This window comes from Molothrus aeneus, chromosome 29 (genome assembly GCF_037042795.1).
Source record: "Molothrus aeneus isolate 106 chromosome 29, BPBGC_Maene_1.0, whole genome shotgun sequence".
Classification (NCBI taxonomy): Eukaryota; Metazoa; Chordata; class Aves; order Passeriformes; family Icteridae; genus Molothrus; species Molothrus aeneus.
In genome coordinates, this window is record NC_089674.1 from 1,115,412 (window position 1) to 1,136,882 (window position 21,471).

The 21,471-nt window shown below is 52.6% G+C and overlaps 1 protein-coding gene across 2 annotated transcripts in view; it reads left to right on the top strand.

Annotated features, from left to right (window-relative positions):
* The first annotated feature begins 3,087 nt into the window (after nucleotides 1-3,087).
* The window catches only part of SNRNP200 (small nuclear ribonucleoprotein U5 subunit 200), a 33,567-nt gene continuing 15,183 nt past the window's right edge, over nucleotides 3,088-21,471 (top strand). The window contains exons 1-23 of one of the 2 annotated variants that reach the window (XM_066567335.1): nucleotides 3,088-3,198; nucleotides 4,110-4,273; nucleotides 5,152-5,323; nucleotides 6,931-7,123; nucleotides 7,790-7,845; nucleotides 8,772-8,870; nucleotides 9,569-9,721; nucleotides 10,376-10,475; nucleotides 10,914-11,050; nucleotides 11,885-11,968; nucleotides 12,565-12,738; nucleotides 13,170-13,307; nucleotides 14,058-14,213; nucleotides 14,772-14,942; nucleotides 15,610-15,803; nucleotides 16,497-16,620; nucleotides 17,277-17,426; nucleotides 18,102-18,212; nucleotides 18,608-18,739; nucleotides 19,132-19,320; nucleotides 19,932-20,129; nucleotides 20,705-20,857; nucleotides 21,320-21,400. In XM_066567335.1, the coding sequence (XP_066423432.1) occupies nucleotides 3,154-3,198; nucleotides 4,110-4,273; nucleotides 5,152-5,323; nucleotides 6,931-7,123; nucleotides 7,790-7,845; nucleotides 8,772-8,870; nucleotides 9,569-9,721; nucleotides 10,376-10,475; nucleotides 10,914-11,050; nucleotides 11,885-11,968; nucleotides 12,565-12,738; nucleotides 13,170-13,307; nucleotides 14,058-14,213; nucleotides 14,772-14,942; nucleotides 15,610-15,803; nucleotides 16,497-16,620; nucleotides 17,277-17,426; nucleotides 18,102-18,212; nucleotides 18,608-18,739; nucleotides 19,132-19,320; nucleotides 19,932-20,129; nucleotides 20,705-20,857; nucleotides 21,320-21,400 (3,174 nt within the window). In that variant the 5' untranslated portion in view covers nucleotides 3,088-3,153. The remainder of the gene's footprint in view (nucleotides 3,199-4,109; nucleotides 4,274-5,151; nucleotides 5,324-6,930; nucleotides 7,124-7,789; nucleotides 7,846-8,771; nucleotides 8,871-9,568; nucleotides 9,722-10,375; nucleotides 10,476-10,913; nucleotides 11,051-11,884; nucleotides 11,969-12,564; nucleotides 12,739-13,169; nucleotides 13,308-14,057; nucleotides 14,214-14,771; nucleotides 14,943-15,609; nucleotides 15,804-16,496; nucleotides 16,621-17,276; nucleotides 17,427-18,101; nucleotides 18,213-18,607; nucleotides 18,740-19,131; nucleotides 19,321-19,931; nucleotides 20,130-20,704; nucleotides 20,858-21,319; nucleotides 21,401-21,471) is intronic. The other variant, XM_066567334.1, reaches the window with a different exon arrangement.

Sequence of the window (21,471 nt, forward strand, 5' to 3'; positions counted from 1 at the left end):
GCCACGTTTGGGATGTCAGGGGCACATCTGGGGTGCCACGGGCACAGCTGGGGTGCCACGGGCACAGTTAGGGTGTCAGGGGCATATCTGGGGTGCCAGGGACATGGCTGGGGTGTCATGGCCACACCTGGGGTATTTGGGATGTCAGGGGCACAGCTGGGGTGCCACGGGCACAGCTGGGGTGTCAGGGGCACATCTGGGGTGCCAGCTGGGGTGCCATAGGGAGAGTCGGGGGTCCCACGGGAAAAGATTGGGGGCCATCACAGGCCTGGCCAGGGTACCACGGGCAAAAATCGGGGTGCCACCATCACAGCCAGGGCACCCTAGGCAAATCTGGGGTGCCACAGGCCAGTTTGGGGTGCCCTGGGCACAGCCGGGGTGCCACAGGATCGGCCAAGCTGCCGTGGGCACGGCTGGGGCTCAACAGGCACAGCTGGGCTTGCAACAGGCACGGCGACAGGGACAAAGCACGGCCACGGTGCCTCAGGCCACGGGGCACCAACGGCGTGCCCAGGGCATGGCCGGGGTGCCAGGGGCACGGCCGGGGTCCCCAAAGCGGGGACAGCCACCCTCGGGGTGCCACACACAGCCAGGCCGGCGGCCCCGCGGTGCCCAAGTTCGGCGCTGGATACTCCGGGAGTGCCCTGAGGGGCCCGGCCGGGGGGGTCCCCACACGGTGCCACCCCAGGGTCCCCACACGGTGCCACCCCAGCTCCCCGCGGCGCTGCCCGCCCAAGCCACGCGCCCCCGGCACCCCCCGCTCCCCGCTGCCGTTACCGTGGGGGGGATTTCCCGCTGCACCGACGGCTCCGAGCGGCGGAGGGGGCGATTCCGGCCCCCCCATCCACGGGCGGATCGCGGGGGTGGGGGGGGAGCCGGTGGAGATCCCCGGTACCGGGAGGAACAAAGCGCCTCCCCCTCCTCCTCCCGCCCCCGCAGCTCCGCCACAACAATACCGGGGCGGGGCGGGGGGGGGGGCCCGCACTCACCTCAGGGCGCGGCGGCGGCGGCGGCGGCGGCGGCGGCGGCGGCGGCGGCGGCGGCGGGGGGGCGGGAGGCGGGAGGCGGCCGTGAGGGGCGGGGGGGCGGTTTGGGGGGGCCCGGCCGGGGCGGCGGGCGGCGGCGGAGCGGGGCGGGGGCCCGGGCGGGGCGGCGGAGGGAGGCGGCGGAGCGGGGCGGGGGTTCCGGGGGGCGCGGGGGGGCCCGGCCGGGGCGCGGGAGGCGGGAGCGGCCGTGAGGGGAGCGCGCCGCGCGGCCCCGAGCGGCACCGCCCCGCCCGTGACGTCACGGACCCCCTCAGAGGAGGGGGCTCGGGTCGGGTCGGGTCAGATCGGAGCCGCTCGGGTCAGATCGGGACCGTTCGGGTCCGCTCTCGTAGGATCGGGACTGCTCGGGGAGGGTCTGATCGGATCGGAACCAGTCGGGTCTTACTGGGACCAGTTGGCTCAACTAGGCTTAGCCCAGCTCAGCTCGGCTTGGTTTGGGTCCCATCCAGAACCACTCAGCCCAGTTCAGCCCACTGGCCTGGCTTGGTTTAACCAGGCTCGGCCCAGTTTGGAGTGTCCTGATTGAGCTGAGTCCAGTTCAGCCCAGTTCAGCCCCACTGGCCAGGCTCAGCTCAACCAGGCTTGGCCCAGTTTGGAGTGTCCTGGTTGGACTCAGCCCAGTTCAGGCCACCTTAACCAGGCTCAGCTCAACCCAGTTGGACTCAGCCCAGTCTGGTTCAACCTGGGTCAGTCCAGCCTGGCTTTACTGGCCTGGCTCGGCTCAGCTCAGCCTGGTTTTACCCACTCCAGTTTGGCCCAGTTCAGCCCAGCTTAACCAGGCTCAGCCTATCCCCGTTTGGCTCAGCTCAGGCCAGTTCAGCCCAGTTTGACCAATCCCAGATGAGCTCAGCTCATCCCAGTTCATGCCAGTTTGACCAGTGCCATCCCGGTGCCATCCCAATGCCACCCTCTGTGCCATCATCGTTGCCACCCCCAGTGCCATCCAAGTGCCATTCCCGGTGCCACCCCAGTGCCATCCCAGTGCCACCCTGGTGCCATCCCGGTGCCCAGGATCCCTTACTGGAGAGGACGAGGACAAACCCCAGGTGGGCACCAGGTGTGGCAGCACAGCCAGGTCACCTCCAGGGACAGGACAAAGTGCCACGTGGTGCCACCCCCGCTGGGACATGGCCGAGCTGGCACAGCCGCCGGGCACCTCTCCAGGCACTGGCACCGCGCTCTGCTAATTAACGGGGCCGAGATAACGAGGACACCGCAGTGGGCACTGAGCTGTGACCCCAAAGCCAGGCCGGGGGGGGCACCAGGGAGAGGGAACAAGTACTTAGAAAAGCAGGGAAGAAAAAGCGCTGCCCGTGTCCCCTGGCAACCCAAAATGAACAGGGACACAACCCTGGGTGGGCACACTCAGGGACCGCAAAATGCCCAGGGACCCCCAAATACCTGGAGACCCCCAAATGCCCAGAGACCCCTCAGTGCCTGGGTACCCCATAGTGCCCACAGACCCCTCAATGCCCGGCTACCCCTAAATGCCCAGAGACCCCTCAATGCCCAGGAAACCCCAATGCCCAGGGACCTCTTCAGGCCCAGGGATACCCAAATGCCCACGGACTCCTTCGATGCCCAGGGATCCCCCAACACCCAGAAACTCCTGAATGTCCAGAGACCCCCAAATGCCCAGGGACCCCTCGATGCCCTCCTCGGGGACAATTCGGGGGTGTCGGCCCCCCCCCCCCCGCCGTGGGCACCACGTGTGCCCTGACCGGAAAGGGGCGCGGTCTGAGCCAAGTGGGCGTGGTTTTCTCTATAATCAACCAATAGGAAGCGGCAAACTTCGCGCTGACCCCGCCTCCTGCCCCGCCCCGCCGCCTTCAGGCGTTTAAACGTCAATCAAAATCAGGCGGGCTGGCGGTCCAACCAATCACAGGCAGCTCCCGGCGTATGAGGCGGGGTTTAGCGGGTATCAACCAATCAGAATGAGTAATGGGCGGAGCCTCGCCCTCGCGTGCGCAGGGGCGTTTCCGCCTAACCCGGAAGTTCTGCTGATTGTTTCCGGTGCGGCGGCGGCGCGGCTTTATCAGGGCCAGTTCCCGGCCCCGCTCCCGTTCCCGTTCCCGGCCCCGTTCGGGGCCCCGTTCCCGGTGCAGCCATGGCGGACGTGACCGCCCGTAGCCTGCAGTATGAGTACAAGGCGGTGAGTGCGCGCTCGGTGCCCTGAGTCCCAACCCGTTACTGTGAGCGCACCCCGGTACCGTGAGCCCATACCGTTACCATGGCCGCACCTCGGTACCGTGAGCTGCCTCCACCCCAGTTTTGGGACCCATTATGGGACCCTCAGCCTCGTACTGGGACCTCGGACCCCATTTTGCCACCCCATGTCCCGTTTGGGCACCCCGGTCCCATTTGGGGATCCCTTGAACTTCTCTCAGCCCCAGTTTGGGATTCCCCAGTCCCAATCTGGGGTTCCCCAGCCCCATTTTGGGATCTCCTGTCCCATTATGGGGCCCCTCTCAATCCCATGTTGGGTTTCCCCTGGCCCATTTTGACATCCCCAGTCCCATTTTGGGACCCCCTCGACTTCTTCCAGCCCCATTTTGGGATCCCCAGTCCCATTTCGGGACCCCCTGGACCACCTTCAACCTAATTTTGGGACCCTCAGCCCAATTTTAGGAACCCCTTGGACTTCTCCCTTCCCTAGGCTGGGATTCCTCAGTCCCATTTTGGGATTTCCAGTCCCATTTTGGGATTTCCAGTCCCATTTTAAGACTCCCCCATCCCATTTTGGCACCCCTTGGTCCTCTCTCAGCCCCATTTGAGACCCTTCAGTCCCACTTTGGGACCCCCACATTCATTTTGGGATTCCCAAGCTCCATTTCAGGATTTCAATCCTATTTTACCCCGTATTACTCCCATTTAATCCCATTTTTTCCCCATTTTCCCCCAGAACTCCAACCTGGTGCTCCAAGCTGTCTGCTCCCTGATCGAGTAGGGAATCCCAATTCAATCCCATTTCCCCCCATATAAATCCCATTTTATCCCATATTAATCCCATATTACCCCATTTTAACCTCACTTTAATCCCATTTTTCCCGTTTTTGCCCCCAGAACTCCAACCTGGTGCTCCAGGCCGACCGCTCCCTGATCGACCGCACGCGCCGGGACGAGCCCACGGGGGAGGTTCTGTCCCTGGTGGGGAAACTGGAGGGGACCCGCATGGGGGACAAGGCCCAGAGGACCAAACCCCAAATGCAGGAGGAGAGGAGAGCCAAGTGAGCAGAAAAATTGGGGATTTTCATCCTGGGATCATGGGAGAAAGGGTGGGAGAGGTTCCAGTTTGGGTTCGGAAAAGTTGATTTTTGCTGGTGGCTCATTTTCAAAAAAAAAAAGGGTTTTTTGTGCTAAGTATCCCAAAATATTTGGGGGTTTTGGTACTAAATATTTTTAAAAAATCTATTTTTCTTGATGCTGAATATCCCAAAAATCCCTACTTTTCCTGGTGCCCAATTTCCCAAAAAATCGCTTATTTTGGTGCCCAAATTTCTGAAAAAAAAAAAGGTTTATTTGGTGCTAAATATTAAAAAAAATCTGTTTTTCTTGGTGTTAAATATCCCACAAAAATCTGCATTTCTTGGTGCCAAATATCCCAAATAAATTGCTTCTCTTGGTGCCAAATATAAAAAAAAAAAATTGCATTTTCTGGTGCTAAATATCCCAAAAATTCTGCTTATTTTGGTATGAAATATCCCAAAAACTTGCTTTTCTTGGTGCCAAATATCCCCAAAAATCTCTTTTTATTTGGAGCTTCCCCTTTTCCAACTCAACATTTTTGAGGTTGGAAAATCCAAAACCCCAAACCAACCCCAACTGGGAGCCACCAAAATGATCTAAAAATGTGAAAATAAATAAATTTTTTCTCTTTTTTTGGAATAAATTGATCTAGAAATAGCAGGATTTGGCCATGAGGGAATTTTTGGCGTTGGAAAACCCAAAACCCCAAACCAACCCCAACTGGGAGCCACCAAAATCATCACAAAAAATGAAAATAAATCAATTTTTATTGTGTTTTTTTGGGGAAAAAAATGGGTCGGAAAAAGCAGGATTTGATCCCTGAGCATCCCTAATTCCCAGTTTCCCCCAATTTTTCCAGGAGGAGGAAGAGGGACGAGGACAGGCACGACATCAACAAGATGAAGGGCTACACTCTGCTCTCCGAGGGCATCGATGAGATGGTGGGCATCATCTACAAGCCCAAGACCAAGGAGACACGAGAGACCTACGAGGTCCTCCTGAGCTTCATCCAGGCTGCCCTGGGTGACCAGGTGAGCTTTGGGGTCATCTCTGGCGTTTTGGGGCTGGGGGATCCAGTCCCGATGTCCCCATGGGGTGAGGTTGGGAGATGTGGAGTGGGTTGGGTTGGAAGGGGATGTAGATGTTCTACCACGGGTTGAGATGTTTCCTGCTGGACCAGCCTGGGCTTGGACACTCCCAGGGATCCCAGCTTCTCTGGGAATTCCATCCCAGCTCCTCACCCAAAATCCCACCTAAATGTCCACATGGAATCGTGGAATAGGTTGGGTTGGAAGGGGATGTAGACGTTGTGAAGTTCTGCCATGGGTTGAGATGTTTCCTGCTGGACCAGCCTGGGCTTGGACACTCCCAGGGATCGCAGCTTCTCTGGGAATTCCATCCCAGCTCCTCTCCCAATAGTTTTTCCCAAAATCCCACCTGGATCTCCACATGGAATCATGGAATAGGTTGGGTTGGAAGGGGATGTAGACGTTGTGAAGTTCTACCTTGGGTTGGGGCATTTTCTGCTGGACCAGCCTGGGCTTGGACACTCCCAAGGATTGCAGTTGCTCTGGGGACTCCATCCCACCACCTTCCCAAAATCTTACCCAAATCTCCGCATGGAATCGTGGAATAGGTTGGGTTGGAAGGGCTTGTAGATGTTGTGAAGTTCTACCTTGGGTTGAGATGTTTTCTGCTGGACCTGCCTGGGCTTGGACATTTCCAGGGATCCCAGCTTCTCTGGGGATTCCATCCCACAACCTTCCCAAAATCCCACCCAAGTCTCCACATGGAATCCTGGTATGGTTTGGGAAGTTTTAGAAGTTGGGAAGTTCTGCCATGGGTTGAGATGTTTTCTGCTGGACCAGCCTGGGCTTGGACACTCCCAGGGATCGCAGCTTCTCTGGGAATTCCATCCCAGCTCCTCTCCCAATTTTTCTTCCCAAAATCCCACCTAGATCTCCACGTGGAACCATGGAATGGTTTGGGTTGGAAAGAACCTTAAAGCTCATCAGATCCCACCATGAGCTGGGACATTTCCCACTGAATGAGGTGGTGCCAACTTGGTCTTGGACACTTCCAGGGATCCCAGCCCCTCACCCCACATTCCTTCCCAAAATCCCACCTAAACCTGCACCTGCATTCCATGGAACCATGGAGTGGTTTGGGTTTGAGGGACACCAAAGCTCACCTGGTCCCACCATGGGCTGGGACATTTCCCACTGGATGAGGTGGCTCCAGAATGGCCTTGGACACTTCCAGGGATCCCAGCCCCTCATCATCCCCAAAAGGAAGAACTCCTTCCCAAAATCCCACCCATATCTCCACATGGAACCTTGGAACAATTTGGGTTTGAGGGACACCAAAGCTCACCTGGTCCCACCATGAGCTGGGACATTTCCCACTGTCCCAGGTGGCTCCAACTTGCTCTTGGACACTTGTAAGGATCCCAGCTCCTCACCCAATATTCCTTCCCAAAAATCCCACCCAAATCTCCACATGGAACCGTGGAACGGTTCGGGTTTGAGGGACACCAAAGCTCACCCGGTCCCACCACGACCTGGGACATTCCCAGTGTCCCGGGCGGCTCCGGCCTGCTCCTGGCTCAGCATTCCCGGTGTCCCGTCCCCCTCCCCAGCCCCGGGACATCCTGTGTGGAGCAGCAGACGAGGTCCTGGCCGTGCTGAAGAACGAGAAGCTGCGGGACAAGGAGCGGCGCAAGGAGGTGGAGCTGCTGCTGGGCCCCACCGACGACACGCGCTACCACGTGCTGGTCAACCTGGGCAAGAAGATCACCGACTACGGCGGGGACAAGGACATCCAGAACATGGGTAGGGGGAAATTGAGGATTTATGGGAATTTGGGGAATTTTTTAGGGATTTTTTGAGGATTTTAAAGGGATTTTTTGCAAATTTTTTGGTACATTTTTTGTGATTTTTTGCAAATTTTTTGTGTGTTTTTTCCACAATTTTTTTTTTTTCATTTTTGGAGGATTTAAAAAATATTCTTTATATATTTATTTGATTTGATTTTTGGGGGATTTTTTAAAGATTTTTAGGGATTTTTTGGGGCTTTTTTTGCACTTTTTTGGCAATTTTTTTGGCAATTTTTGGCAAGATTTTTGAGCATTTTTTGGGATTTTTTCAATACTTTATAGTTTTTATTTTTCGGGGCATTTTTTGCAATTTTTTTTTGCAATTTTTTTTTCCAATTTTGGGGGATTATTTTGAGGATTTTTGGGGATTTTTTTTTTATATTATTTAATATAATATTTTTTATTTTGTTTCCAATTTTTGGGATTTTTTTGGGATCCCGGGTGGATTCCAGGTGAATTCCCAGTGAATTCCCAGTGAATTCCTTGTGGGATTTTGGGTGGATTCCGGGTGAATTCCGCGCAGAATTCCGGGTGGATTCTGAGGGAATTCCTGGTGGATTCCGGGTGGATCCCATGCAGAATTCCAGGAATTCCCAGCAATTCCATGCCCTGTTCCCTGCAGATGACAACATCGACGAGACCTACGGGGTGAACGTGCAGTTCGAGTCCGACGAGGAGGTGGGGACGGCTCCGGCCCCTCAGCCCGGGTCCTGTGGGGTCACCCTTGGTCCCATTTCCCTTGGTCCCATTGCCCCTGGTCCCATTGCCCCTGGTCCCATTGCCCCTGGTCCCATTGCCCTTGGTCCCATTGCCCCTGGTCCCATTGCCCTTGGTCCCATTGCCCTTGGTCCCATTGCCCTTGGTCCCATTGCCCCTGGTCCCATTGCCCTTGGTCCCATTGCCCTTGGTCCCATTGCCCCTTGGTCCCATTGCCCCTTGGTCCCATTGCCCCTTGGTCCCATTCCCATTGCCCCTGGTCCCATTGCCCCTTGGTCCCATTGCCCTTGGTCCCATTGCCCTTGGTCCCATTGCCCTTGGTCCCATTGCCCCTTGGTCCCATTGCCCCTTGGTCCCATTGCCCCTTGGTCCCATTGCCCCTTGGTCCCATTGCCCCTTGGTCCCATTGCCCCTTGGTCCCATTGCCCTTGGTCCCATTGCCCCTTGGTCCCATTGCCCCTTGGTCCCATTGCCCCTTGGTCCCATTGCCCCTTGGTCCCATTGCCCCTTGGTCCCATTGCCCCTTGGTCCCATTGCCCCTTGGTCCCATTCCCATTGCCCCTGGTCCCATTGCCCCTTGGTCCCATTGCCCCTTGGTCCCATTGCCCCTTGGTCCCATTGCCCCTTGGTCCCATTGCCCCTTGGTCCCATTGCCCCTTGGTCCCATTGCCCCTTGGTCCCATTTCCCTTGGTCCCATTTCCCTTGGTCCCATTTCCCTTGACCCCATGTTTTGGGAGGAAAGGAATAAAATGAGATTTTTTGGGGGGAAAAGAGGCAAAAAAAAAATAGGGATTCTTGAGGGGAAAAATGGGATTTTGTGTGGGAAAAGTGGGGTAAAAAAGGGATTTTTGAGGAAAAAGGGGTAAAATGAGAGGTGTCCCCACAGGAGGGGGACGAGGACATCTACGGGGAGGTTCGGGACGAGGCGTCGGACGATGACCTGGAGGGGGACGAGGCCGTGGTGCGCTGCACGCTCTCGGCCAACGTGAGTGTGGGATCGCTGGCAAATGGGAATATCTGGGGTTTGTTGGGGAGCTTTTGGGGTTTTTGTGGAAATTTTTTGGGGTTTTTGTGGAAATTTTTTGGGGTTTTTGTGGAAATTTTTTGGGGTTTTTGTGGAAATTTTTTGGGGTTTTTGTGGGAGTTTTTGGGGGTTTTGTGTAAATTTTTTGGGGTTTTTATGGGAGTTTTTGGGGGTTTTATGGGAGTCTTAGAGGAATTTTTATTATGGGAATTGTTGGGATTTTTATGGGAATTTTTTGTGTTTTATTTTTTTTTATTTTTATGGGTTTTTAATGGAATTTTTTGGGATTTCATGGCCCTAAACTTTCTCAAATCCCAGGAATAATGGGAATTTTTGGGATTTTCCAGCTGGTGGCCTCGGGGGAGCTGACGAGCTCCAAGAAGAACCTGCCACCAATGGGGCATCAAAAACTTGGGAGTAATGGGATCTTTTGGGATTTTTTTTTTTTTGGTATTTTGATGGAATTTTGATGGGAATTTCTGGGATCTTGCAGCTGGTGGCCTCGGGGGAGCTGATGAGCTCCAAGAAGAAGGATCTGACAGCTGTGGGACATGGAAAACATGGGAATAATGGGATTTTACGGGATTTTTTGGGGGGGATTTCAGGGAGCTAAATTTCCTCAGATCCTGGGAATAATGGGAATTTTTGGGATTTTGCAGCTGGTGGCCTCGGGGGAGCTGATGAGCTCCAAGAAGAAGGATCTGCACCCGCGGGACATCGACGCCTTCTGGCTGCAGCGCCAGCTCAGCCGCTTCTACGACGACGCCATCGTCTCCCAGAAAAAGGCAGACGAGGTCCTGGAGATCCTCAAGGTCTGTGGCCACCAAATCCTTGGGATCTGGGAGAATTCTCCCTCTAAAAAAGTGGGAATTCGGGTCAAAACCCCGTTCTTTGTGTTTCTGTGGGGTTTTGGGGTGGTTTTTCCCTTGGAAATCGCTGTCCGTGAGTTTGTTCCTTCTTGATTGCTGGAAAAATGGGAATTTTTGAGGTCCTCAAGGTCTGTGGTCACCAAATCCTTGAGATTTGGGAGAATTTTCCCTCTAAAAACTGGGAATTTGGGTTAAAATTAATTCCTTGGGATTTTATGGGATTTTGGGGTGGTTTTTCCTTGGAGATCATCCATGGGGTCTTTTCCCTCCTGATTTCCATAATTTTTTGGGGAAATGGGAATCTTTGGCATTGTTTTTCCTTCCTCCATGGGGTGTTCCCTTCCTGGTTTCCATGTTTTTGAGGAATAATAGAAATTTTTGGGATTGTTTTTGCACCTCCATGGATTTTCCCCCTCCCGATTCCCTTGGTTTTGAGGGAAAATGGGAATTTTTTGGCTTATTTTTAGATTTTAGGATAATTTTAAGTTTCCAGGATTTTTTTCCTCTCTTTTCCTGACCTCTCCTCACCTCCATCCAGTGGAAATCAGGGATCTGGATTCCCTGGGTGTGAGAATTCCATGGTTTTTTTCCCCCCAGACTGCCAGCGATGACCGGGAATGTGAGAACCAGCTGGTGCTGCTGCTGGGCTTCAACACCTTCGACTTCATCAAGGTCCTCAGGCAGCACAGGATGATGAGTGAGCCTCGTTTTCCTTTTCCAATGGAATTCTGGCCATGAAATCCCCAAAAAAATCCCAAAAAAATCCCATCAAAATCCCAAAAAATCCCATCAAATTCCATCAAATCCCTAAAATTCCCATAGAAATCGCAACAAATCCCATAAAAATATCAAAAATTCCCAGCAAATTCCATAAAAGTCCCAAAAAACTCCCATTAAAAATCCCATTAAAAAAAAATTAAAATCCCATAAAAAAAAAAAAATCAGATAAAATCCCCAAAAAAATCAGATAAAATCCCATAAAAATAAAAAAAAAATCAGATTAAATCCCCAAAAAATTCCTGGAAAAATCCCATTTTAAAAATTGCCAACAAATCCCGTAACGTTCCCATGCAAATCTTGTACAAATCCCCCAAAAATCCCATAAAAATCCCACAAATGTTGATTTTTTTCCCAGTCCTGTACTGTACCCTGCTGGCCAGCGCGCAGAGCGAGGCGGAGAAGGAGCGCATCATGGGCAAGATGGAGGCCGACCCCGAGCTCTCCAAATTCCTCTACCAGCTCCACGAGACAGAAAAAGAGGATCTGATCCGGGTCAGGAATTTTTATAGGATTTGTGGGATTTGGGGTTGGGGTTGGAAATGGGGAATGGAATTCCCCAAAAATCTCTGGGGAAGCGACGCTGCCCTGGCCACTTCCGCCTTCCAGGGTGTGATTTTCCATCAAAATTCCACCAAAAAATCACCCTGAAATGCCCCAAATCCCACAAAAAAACCCCAAATGGTTCCTGGTTTGTTGTGGGATTTGGGTTTGGGGTTGGGAATGGGGGCTGGAATTCCCCAAAAATCTGTGGGGAAGTGACACTGCCATGTCCGTTTCTGCTTTCTCAGGATCAGCTTTTCCATCAAAATCCCATTAAAAAAATCACTCTGAAATGCCCCAAATCCCTCAAAATATCCCAAACTTGGTTTATAAAAATGGTTATTCCTGGTTTGTGGATGAGTTTTCCAAAGAAATTGAGGAAACAGGAGCACTTTAAGAGGCTGAATCCAAATTTTTCCCCTCAGGTGTGGGAGCCATTTTTGTGAGGGGAAATTTGGTTTTCCCGCCTAAAATGATTATTCCTGGTTTATTAAAATGGTTATTCCTGATTTTTGGATGGCTTTTCCCAAAGAATTTGTAGGAATTGAGGGAATAGGAGCACCTTGGAGGAGGATGAGCTTCAATCCCAATTTTTCCCCTCAGGAGGAACCCTCCTGGTGGGAGCCATTTTTGTGAGGGGAAATTTGGTTTTCCCGCCAAAAATGATAATTCCCTGTTTATCAAAATGGTTATTCCTGGTTTATTCCTAAAAACTTGAGGGAACAGGAGCACTTTGGAGGAGTCTGAGCCTCTTACCTGAGGTCGAATCCTGATTTTTCCCCTCAGGAGGAACGCTCCCGGCGGGAACGCGTGCGCCAGTCCCGCATGGACACCGACCTGGAATCCATGGATCTGGACCAGGGAGGAGAGGTAAAATCCTGGGATTTCCTCCCACAACACCCCCAGCTATCCCAAAAAACTTTTGGTCCCACAGGGAAGATGGATTCCCACCTGGAATCTGCAGCTTTCCCTTCAGACACGAGGAGAAACAATTCCTATTTTTACTGTTTCCCCCATGGTTTCCCCCATGGTTTCCCCCCATGGTTTTCCCCCCATGGTTTTCCCCCCATGGTTTTCCCCCCATGGTTTTCCCCCCATGGTTTTCCCCCCATGGTTTCCCCCCCATGGTTTCCCCCCCATGGTTTCCCCCCCATGGTTTCCCCCCCATGGTTTCCCCCCCATGGTTTCCCCCCCATGGTTTCCCCCCCATGGTTTCCCCCCCATGGTTTCCCCCCCATGGTTTCCCCCCCATGGTTTCCCCCCCATGGTTTCCCCCCCATGGTTTTCCCCCCATGGTTTCCCCCCATGGTTTTCCCCCCATGGTTTCCCCATTTCTTTCCCATTTTGCCCCCATTTTCCCCCCCATTTCTTTCCCACTTTCTCCCCATTTTGCCCCCATTTTTTCCCCATTTTTTTTTTATATTTTTTCTTCCCCATTTCTCCCATTTTCCCCCATTCTTTTCCAGGCTCTGGCTCCCAGGCAGGTGCTGGATTTGGAGGATCTGGTGTTTGCCCAGGGCAGTCACTTCATGGCCAACAAGAGGTGCCAGCTCCCGGACGGATCCTTCCGGAGACAACGCAAGGGATACGAGGAAGTTCACGTCCCTGCCCTAAAACCCAAACCCTTTGGGGCTGATGAGGTTTGTTCCCCAAAAAAACACCAAAAATTTGATTTATTTTCATTTTTTCCCATGAAAACCCAAACACTTCAGAGCTGACCAAGTTTGTCCCTCCAAAGAAATGGAAAAAATTGATTTATTTTTATTTTTTCCTATCAAAACTCAAACCCTTCAGGGCTAACAAGATTTGTTCCCCCCAAAAAAAAGAAAAAAATGATTTTTTTTTTAAATTTTTTTTTATTTTTTGTGCCATTATTGGGATTAATCCCAAATGTTTTCCCTAATACCAGGATCAGTTTGGGATTTGAGGATTTGGCTTTTCCATGGAATCTGAGAGGATAAAAATTGAATTTTCCCTCATTCCCAGCCCTAAAAGAATCAGAAATTTTTCCTTTTTGACCTGGAAAAAAACCCTAAATTCCTTTTTTTTCCCACATTTTCCCTCTTCCCAGCAATTGGTTTCTGTGGAAAAACTTCCCAAATATGCCCAGGCTGGCTTTGAGGGCTTCAAAACCCTCAACAGGATCCAGAGCAAACTGTTCCGGGCGGCGCTGGAGTCCGACGAGAACCTGCTGCTCTGTGCCCCCACGGTGAGATTTGGGGTTTTGGGAAGAATTCCAGGATGTTTTGGGGTGGAATGTCTCAGTTTCAGGGTGTGGAGGAGACCAACGTGGCACTAGGTGACCCTTTTTGGGCGTGGAGAAACTCAGGGGGCTCCTCAAGGTGTTTCTCAAGGTGGATCTGGGGTTTTGGGTTGGAGAACCTCAGGGTTCTTCAAGGTGGATCTGGGGTTTGGCACGGAGAAGCTCAGGGAGTTCCTCAAGGTGTTCCTCAAGGTGGATCTGGGGTTTGGGGCTGGAGAACCTCAGGGTTCTTCAAGGTGGATCTGGGGTTTGGTGTGGAGAACCTTGGACCTGTCCAAGAGAATTCCAGGATTTTTTTTGGAACGGACACACTGGGAAAACCAATGTGGAGTTGGGTGGCCCTTTTTGTGGAGAAGTCCCAGATCTTTTTGGGATGGAATTTCTCCGTTTCGGGGCATGGGGAAGATGAACATGGGTGACCCTTTTTGAGAGTGGAGAAGCTCAGGGGGTTCCTCAAGGTGCTCCTCGAGGTGGATCTGAGATTTGGGGTGGAGAAGCTCAGGGGGTTCCTCAAGGTGGATCTGGGGTTTGGTTAGAGAAGCTCAGGGAGTTTCTTGAGGTGTTCCTCAAGGTGGATCTGGAATCTGGGGCTGGAGAACCTCGGGGTTCCTCAAGGTGGATCTGGGGCTTGGACCTGTCCAGGATAATCCCAGGCTGTTTAGGGACTTTTTTTGGGACGGAATGTCTGGGTCGCAGGGCGCAGGGAAGACCAACGTGGCGCTGATGTGCATGCTGAGGGAGATCGGCAAACACATCAACATGGACGGCACCATCAACGTGGACGACTTCAAGATCATCTACATCGCACCCATGAGGTCCCTGGTGCAGGAGATGGTCGGGAGCTTCAGCAAGGTGAGGGGTCAGTGGGCTCGGAGCCCCAGGAGGTTTGGGATTGGATCCAAAGGGAGGTTTGGGATCAGGTCCCAGAGGAGGTTTGGGATCAGGTCCAAGGGGAGGTTTGGGGTTGGGGATGAGTTGGATCAAATCTAACAGGAGGTTTGGGATCATGGAGGGGCTGGGAACAGAGGTGGGGAAGGCGTGGAGAACAAGGAGAAGGCTCTGGGGAATTCCTGAGGGATCTGGGATGGGTTGTGGGGTAGGAGAAGGTCCAGGGATGGGGAATTCCTGGGGGGATCTGGGATGCGTGATGGGGTTGGAGAACATCCAGAGATGGAGAATTTCTGAGGGATCTGTGAGAGGAGCTCAGCCTGGAGAAAGTGGGGTCAGAGGGGTTCTGCACAACTCCCTGGCAGGAGAGGACATCCAGGTGGGATTTGGGATCTCATCCCAGGGAACACCACGAGAAGAGGGAACACCCTCAAACTGCACCAGGAGAAGTTTGGGTGGGATTTTGGGATTGGGACCTCCACGGAAAGGTCTCTCCACGCTCATCCTGTGGGTCTTTCCCAGCGTTTGGCCACCTACGGGATCACGGTGGCCGAGCTGACCGGGGACCACCAGCTGTGCAAGGAGGAGATCAGCGCCACGCAGATCATCGTGTGCACGCCCGAGAAGTGGGACATCATCACCCGCAAGGGCGGCGAGCGCACCTACACCCAGCTGGTGCGGCTGGTCATCCTGGTGAGCACCTGCAGCGGGCAGGGAGGGGGCTCCCCAAGGTGCAGCTGGGGTTAGGGGCTCCTCGAGGTGTTCCTCAAGGTGGATCTTGGGTTTGGAGCTGGAGAAACTCAAAGGGTTCCTCAAGGTGGATCTGGGGTTTGGGGCCCAAGGGGTTCCTCAAGGTGGATCTGGGGTTTGGGGCTGGAGAACCTCAGAGTGGATCTGGGATTTGGGGTGGAGAACCTCAAGGTGGTTCCTCAAGGTGGATCTTGTATTTGGGGCTGGAGAACCTCAGGGTTCCTCAAGGTGGATCTGGGGTTTGGGGCTGGAGAACCTCAGGGTTCCTCAAGGTGGATCTGGGGTTTGGGGCTAGAGAACCTCAGGGTTCCTCAAGGTGGATCTGGGGTTTTGGAGTGGAGAAGCTCAGGAAGTTCCTCGAGGTGTTCTTCAAGGTGGATCTGGGGTTTTGGGTTGGAGAACCTCAGGGTTCCTCATGGTGTTCCTCAAGGTGGATCTGGGCTTTGGGGGTGGAGAAGCTCAAGGTGTTCCTCAAGGTGGATCTGGGCTTTGGGGTTGAAGAACCTTGGACCTTCCCAACCGTGGCACCCGCAGTGGAACCAGAGGAACTTTGTGATCCCACAAATCCAGACGAGGGAGGACAATTCCCTGAGCTCTCCCCTTCTCCCAGGATGAGATCCACCTCCTCCACGACGACCGCGGGCCCGTGCTGGAGTCGCTGGTGGCCAGGGCCATCCGCAACATCGAGATGACGCAGGAGGACGTGCGGCTGGTGGGGCTCAGCGCCACGCTGCCCAACTACGAGGACGTGGCCACATTCCTGCGCGTGGACCCGGCCAAGGGCTTGTTCTACTTCGACAACAGGTGCGGGAACATGGGGAAAATTCCCTTTGCCGTGGATTCTTGGTCAGAGTTTCTCCATAAATTCTATTTTCTGTGGATTCTTGGTCAGAGTTTCTCCATAAATTCCGTTTTCCGTGGATTCTTGGTCACAGTTTCTCCATAAATTCCGTTTTCCGTGGATTTTTGGTCACAGTTTCTCCATAAATTCCTTTTTTCATGGATTTTTGGTCACAGTTTCTCCCCAATTTCCATTTTCCGTGGATTTTTTTTGGTGGTGGTTTCTCCAGAAATTCCCTTTTTCATGGTGCTCTTTCCATAAATTCCTTTTTTTCATGGAGTTTTATATGGCACTTCTTCCATTAATTCCCTTTTCCATGGATTTTTTTGTCTAATTTTCTCCCTAAATTCCCTTTTCCATGGATTTTTTGGTGGTGGTTTCTCCATAAGTTCCTTTTTCCATGGATATTTTCCCACTAATTCCATGGATTTTTTTTTCCATAAATCCCCCTTTTCCATGGATATTTTTCCATAAATTCCACAGATTTTTTTTCCACAAATTCCCTTTCTCCACAGATTTTTTCCCATCAATCCCCCCATTCCCACAGATCTTTTCCCACAAATCCCACTGACATTTTCCCCCTTTTCCATGGATTTTTTTCCCCCTTTTCCACTGATTTTTTTTCCACAAATTCCATGGATTTTTTTCCCTCCCAGCTTCCGGCCCGTGCCCCTGGAGCAGACCTACGTGGGCATCACGGAGAAGAAAGCCATCAAACGCTTCCAGATCATGAACGAGATCGTCTACGAGAAGATCATGGAGCACGCCGGCAAGAACCAGGTCCCACCCCTCATTCCCAAAAATCCCACCTTGATCCTCTGGAAAAAAAATGGGATTTTTTTTTTTCTCCCTTTTTTACCCCATTTTGAGGTGCTGATGTTGCAGAGGAGTTTGGTGGAGTGGAGCTTTTGGGTTTTCCCATTTTTGGGGTGATTCGTTTGGAATTTTCCTTTTGGGATGAGGGAATTTCCACCTGGATAAATCCCAGCTCTTTTCCCACCCTTATCCCAGGAGTCCCAGGCTGATCCCAGGCTGATCCTGGATTTTCCCAGCCTGATCCCAGCTCTGTTCCAAGGAATCCTGGGCTAATCCCAGGTTTTCCCAGGCTGATCCTGGTTTTTCCCAGGATCTGATCCCAGGCTGATCCCGGTTTTTCCATGGCTGATCCCTGGCTGATCCCAGCTCTTTTCCCAGGCCGATCCTGGTTTTTCCCAGGCTGATCCCAGACCGGTCTCAGTTTTTCCAGGCTGATCCCAGCCTGATCCTGGTTTTCTCAGACTGATCCCAGTTTTTCCATGGCTGATCCCTGGCTGATCCCAGCTCTTTTCCCAGGCTGCTCCCAGGTTTTCTCCAGCTGATCTTGGATTTTCCCAGGCTGATCCCAGGCTGCTCCTGGTTTTCTCCAGCTGATCCCAGGCTGCTCCCGGTTTTTGCAGGTGCTGGTGTTCGTGCACTCGCGGAAGGAGACCGGGAAGACGGCGCGGGCCATCCGGGACATGTGCCTGGAGAAGGACACGCTGGGGCTCTTCCTCAGGGAGGGCTCGGCCTCCACCGAGGTGCTGCGGACGGAGGCCGAGCAGTGCAAGGTGAGCCTGGGGAAAATGGGGAAAAATTGGGGAAAATACGGCAGGGGAAAAGTGGGAAAAATTGGGGGAAATCAGGAAAATCCGGCAGGGAAATATGGGGAAAAGCAGGAAAATCCAGCAGGGGAAAAACTGGGGAAATCTGGTAGGGGAAATGTAGGAAAAATTGGGAAAAAGCGGGAAAATCCAGCAGGAAAAAATTGGGGAAATCTGGTAGGGAAAATGCAGGAAAGTCTAGCTGGGAAAAAAGTAGGAAAAACTGGGAAAAATCAGGAAGATCTGGCAGGGAAAATGCAGGAAAATTGGGGAAAACCGGGAAAATGTGGCAGGGAAAAAATGGGGAAAAGCAGGAAAATCCAGCAGGGAAAAATTGAGAAAATCTGGTAGGGAAAATGCAGGAAAATCCAGCAGGGAAAAAAACTGGGAAAAATTGGGAAAATCTGGTGGGGAAAAGGATTTCTAGCCCTTTTATCCCTGGAGGAAGTGGAGAAATTTGGGAAAATTCCCTCAAGGAGAAGTTGGTGGATCCCCCATTCCCAAGAGATTTTATGCCGGACACGCTGCGACAACTTCTCCACCCTGTCCAACCCCGCCTTGTGGTGATCCCAGACTTTTTTTCCCTTGGAATCTTTTTCCCACTTTTTCCCTGAATTTTTTTGGGGATTTGTTTTCCCCCAGAACCTGGAGCTGAAGGATCTCCTCCCCTACGGCTTCGCCATCCACCACGCCGGGATGACGCGCGTCGACCGCACCTTGGTGGAGGATCTCTTTGCCGACAAACACATCCAGGTGGGGGCCCCAATTCCAGAGGAAATTCTGGAATCAAATCCCAAAAAATTTTCATTTGGGATCCTGCTCTGATGTGGAAAAAAAGGGCTTTGCCTCAAGGATGAAATGAGAGATGAAAATGGAGTTTTTTGGGTGGAAAAGGAGATTTTTGGATGGAGAGTTTGGGTGGATCTGGAGGTTCCTGGTCAGATCTGGAGGTTCCTGGTTGGATCTGGAAGTTCCTGGTTGAATTTGGAGGTTTTTGGTGGATTTGGCGGTTCCTGGGTGGATCCGATCCCTGGTTTTGGATGGATTTGAAGGTTCCTGGGTGGATTTGAAGGTTCCTGCTGGATCTGATCCCTGGTTTTTGATGGATTTGGAGCTTCCTCCTGGATCTGACCCCAGTTTTCCTGCAGGTCCTGGTGTCCACGGCCACGCTGGCCTGGGGTGTGAACCTGCCGGCGCACACGGTGATCATCAAAGGCACACAGGTGTACAGCCCAGAGAAGGGGCGCTGGACAGAGCTGGGGGCGCTGGACATCCTCCAGGTGGGACCTCCAGGAGGACCTTCCTGGCCTCAAATCCCATCCAACACTTTGGTTTTGGGGCTCTTCCTGGTTCTTCCCGGTGTTGTGGGGTTGGAGAAGAGGGGGAAAAGTTCCTCAAGAATTCCTGGCCCAAACCCGCCTGAGATAATCCATCAAGAATTTCTTCCCCAAACCCACCTGAGATATTTACTCAAGAGTTCCATTCCCAGATCCACCTGAGACAATTCCATGTCTGAGATATTGCCTCAAGAATTCCTTGCTCAGATCCACCTGAGATAATCCCTCAAGAATTCCATGCCCAGATCCACCTCAGATGACTCCTTGCCCAAACCCACCTGAGATGATCCCTCAGGAATTCCAAGTTCCCTGAGCTGTTTTTTTCCTGGTTCCAGATGCTGGGCCGTGCTGGGAGGCCCCAGTACGACACGAAAGGTGAAGGAATTCTCATCACTTCCCATGGAGAGCTCCAGTATTACCTGTCCCTGCTCAACCAGCAGCTGCCCATCGAGAGCCAGATGGTGGCCAAGCTCCCGGACATGCTCAACGCCGAGGCCGTGCTCGGGAATGTCCAGAATGCCAAGGTTGGATGAGATTCCTGATTTTCTGTAGGGATTTCTGGCTGTGGTTCTGCTCCCTGAGATAATTCCATGCCCAAACCCACCTGAGATAATTCCTCAAGAGCTCCATGCCCAATCCCGAGTGAGGATTTTTGGGATTGGGGTGTTTGGGGTGTTCTAGGAAGGGTTTTTGGGGTGGGAATGGAAAATCTGAGGGTGTTTTAGGGTTAATTCCGGAATATTTTCCAGGAGATGTGGGGAAAGGGAATTGGGCACCAGGAAAAGCAGATTTCCTTGGAAATTTATGGCAAGGAAAAGCAGCTTTCCAGGGAAATTGGACACCAGGAAAAGCAGATTTTCTGGGAAATTAAGGACCAGGAAAAGCAGATTTTCTTGGAAATTGGAATCCAGGGATTTTCCCTGGAAAATGCCCTTATTCCTGAAATTCCCAGTTTCTGAGGAATCAGGGACAAAGAAAACCAACTTTTCTGGTAAATTTGAACACCAGGAAAAGCAGATTTCCCTGGATTTCCTGGTTCTGTTTTCTGGGATTTTCCTGGGATCAGCTCCACTCTGGAGCTCCCTGGGTGTGCCAGGATATCCCAGGGATCACTCAGGATTTGGGAATTCCGCAGGATGCGGTGAACTGGCTGGGCTACACCTACCTGTACATCCGGATGCTGCGGTCGCCGACCCTTTACGGCATCTCCCACGACGACCTGAAGGCGGATCCGCTCCTGGAGCAGCGGCGCCTCGACCTCGTCCACACCGCGGCCCTGATGCTCGACAAGAACAACCTGGTCAAGTACGACAAGAAAACCGGGAATTTCCAGGTGAGACGGCAAAAAAAAAATGGGGATTTTTAGGTGGGAGGGGAAAAAAAATGGGGATTTTTAGGTGGGAGGTTGCCATGGGTTTATCCTGGTTATTCCCATTGTGTTCTCCTGGCCATTTTTCTTCCCACCATTCCTGTGGTTTCTCCCAGTTGTTCTGGCTGTTCTCCCGGCCGTTCCCGTGGTTTATCCTGGCCATTCCCATGGTTTATCCTGGCCATTCCCATGGTTTATCCTGGCCATTCCCATGGTTTATCCTGGCCATTCCCATGGTTTATCCTGGCCATTCCCGTGGTTTATCCTGGCCGTTCCCATGGTTTATCCTGACCATTCCCATGGTTTATCCTGACTGTTCCTATAGGTTTATCCTGGCCATTCCTGCTGTTCTCCTGGACATTTTTCTCCCCACCATTCCCATAGTTTATCCCAGCTGTTCCTGTGGTTTATCCCAACTGTTATCCTGACCGTTCCTGTGGTTTATCCCAACTGTTATCCTGACTGTTCCCGTGGTTTATCCTGACTGTTCCTGTGGTTTATCCTGACTGTTCCCGCCGTTTTCCCGGCTGTCCCGGCAGGTGACGGAGCTGGGCCGCATCGCCAGCCATTACTACATCACCAACGAGACGGTGCAGACGTACAACCAGCTGCTGAAACCCACCCTGAGCGAGATCGAGCTCTTCCGTGTCTTCTCCCTGTCCTCGGAGTTCCGCAACATCACCGTGCGCGAGGTACGGGAACGGGCAACGTCCAACACCCAACAGCCAACAACACCCAACAGCCAACAACACCCAACAGCCATCATCCAACAGCGCCCAACAACCATCACCTAACAACACCCAACAGCCATTGATTAACAGCCATCACCCAACAGCCATCACCAACATGTAACATCCATCAACACCCAACAACACCCAGCAGCCATCACTCAACAGGCAACAACACCCGACAGCCATCACCCAACAGCACCCAATGATCATCACCTGTTGCTCAACACCCAACATCAAACAGCCATCACCCAACAGCCATCAACCATCACTCAACCACACCCAACAGCACCCAGCAACTGTCACCCAACACCCAATGAACAGCACCCAACAGCACCCAACAACACCCAACAGTACCAACAGCCAACACACACAGCACCCATCACCCATCACCTATCACCTATCACCCATCCCTGTTTTCCCCAGGAGGAGAAGCTGGAGCTGCAGAAGCTTCTGGAGCGAGTCCCGATCCCGGTGAAGGAGAGCATCGAGGAGCCCAGTGCTAAGGTGAGCCCTGGTGGGAATTCCCAGTGGGAATTCTGCTCCTTTCCCTCTCTGGGATGTCCTGGATGGGGCTG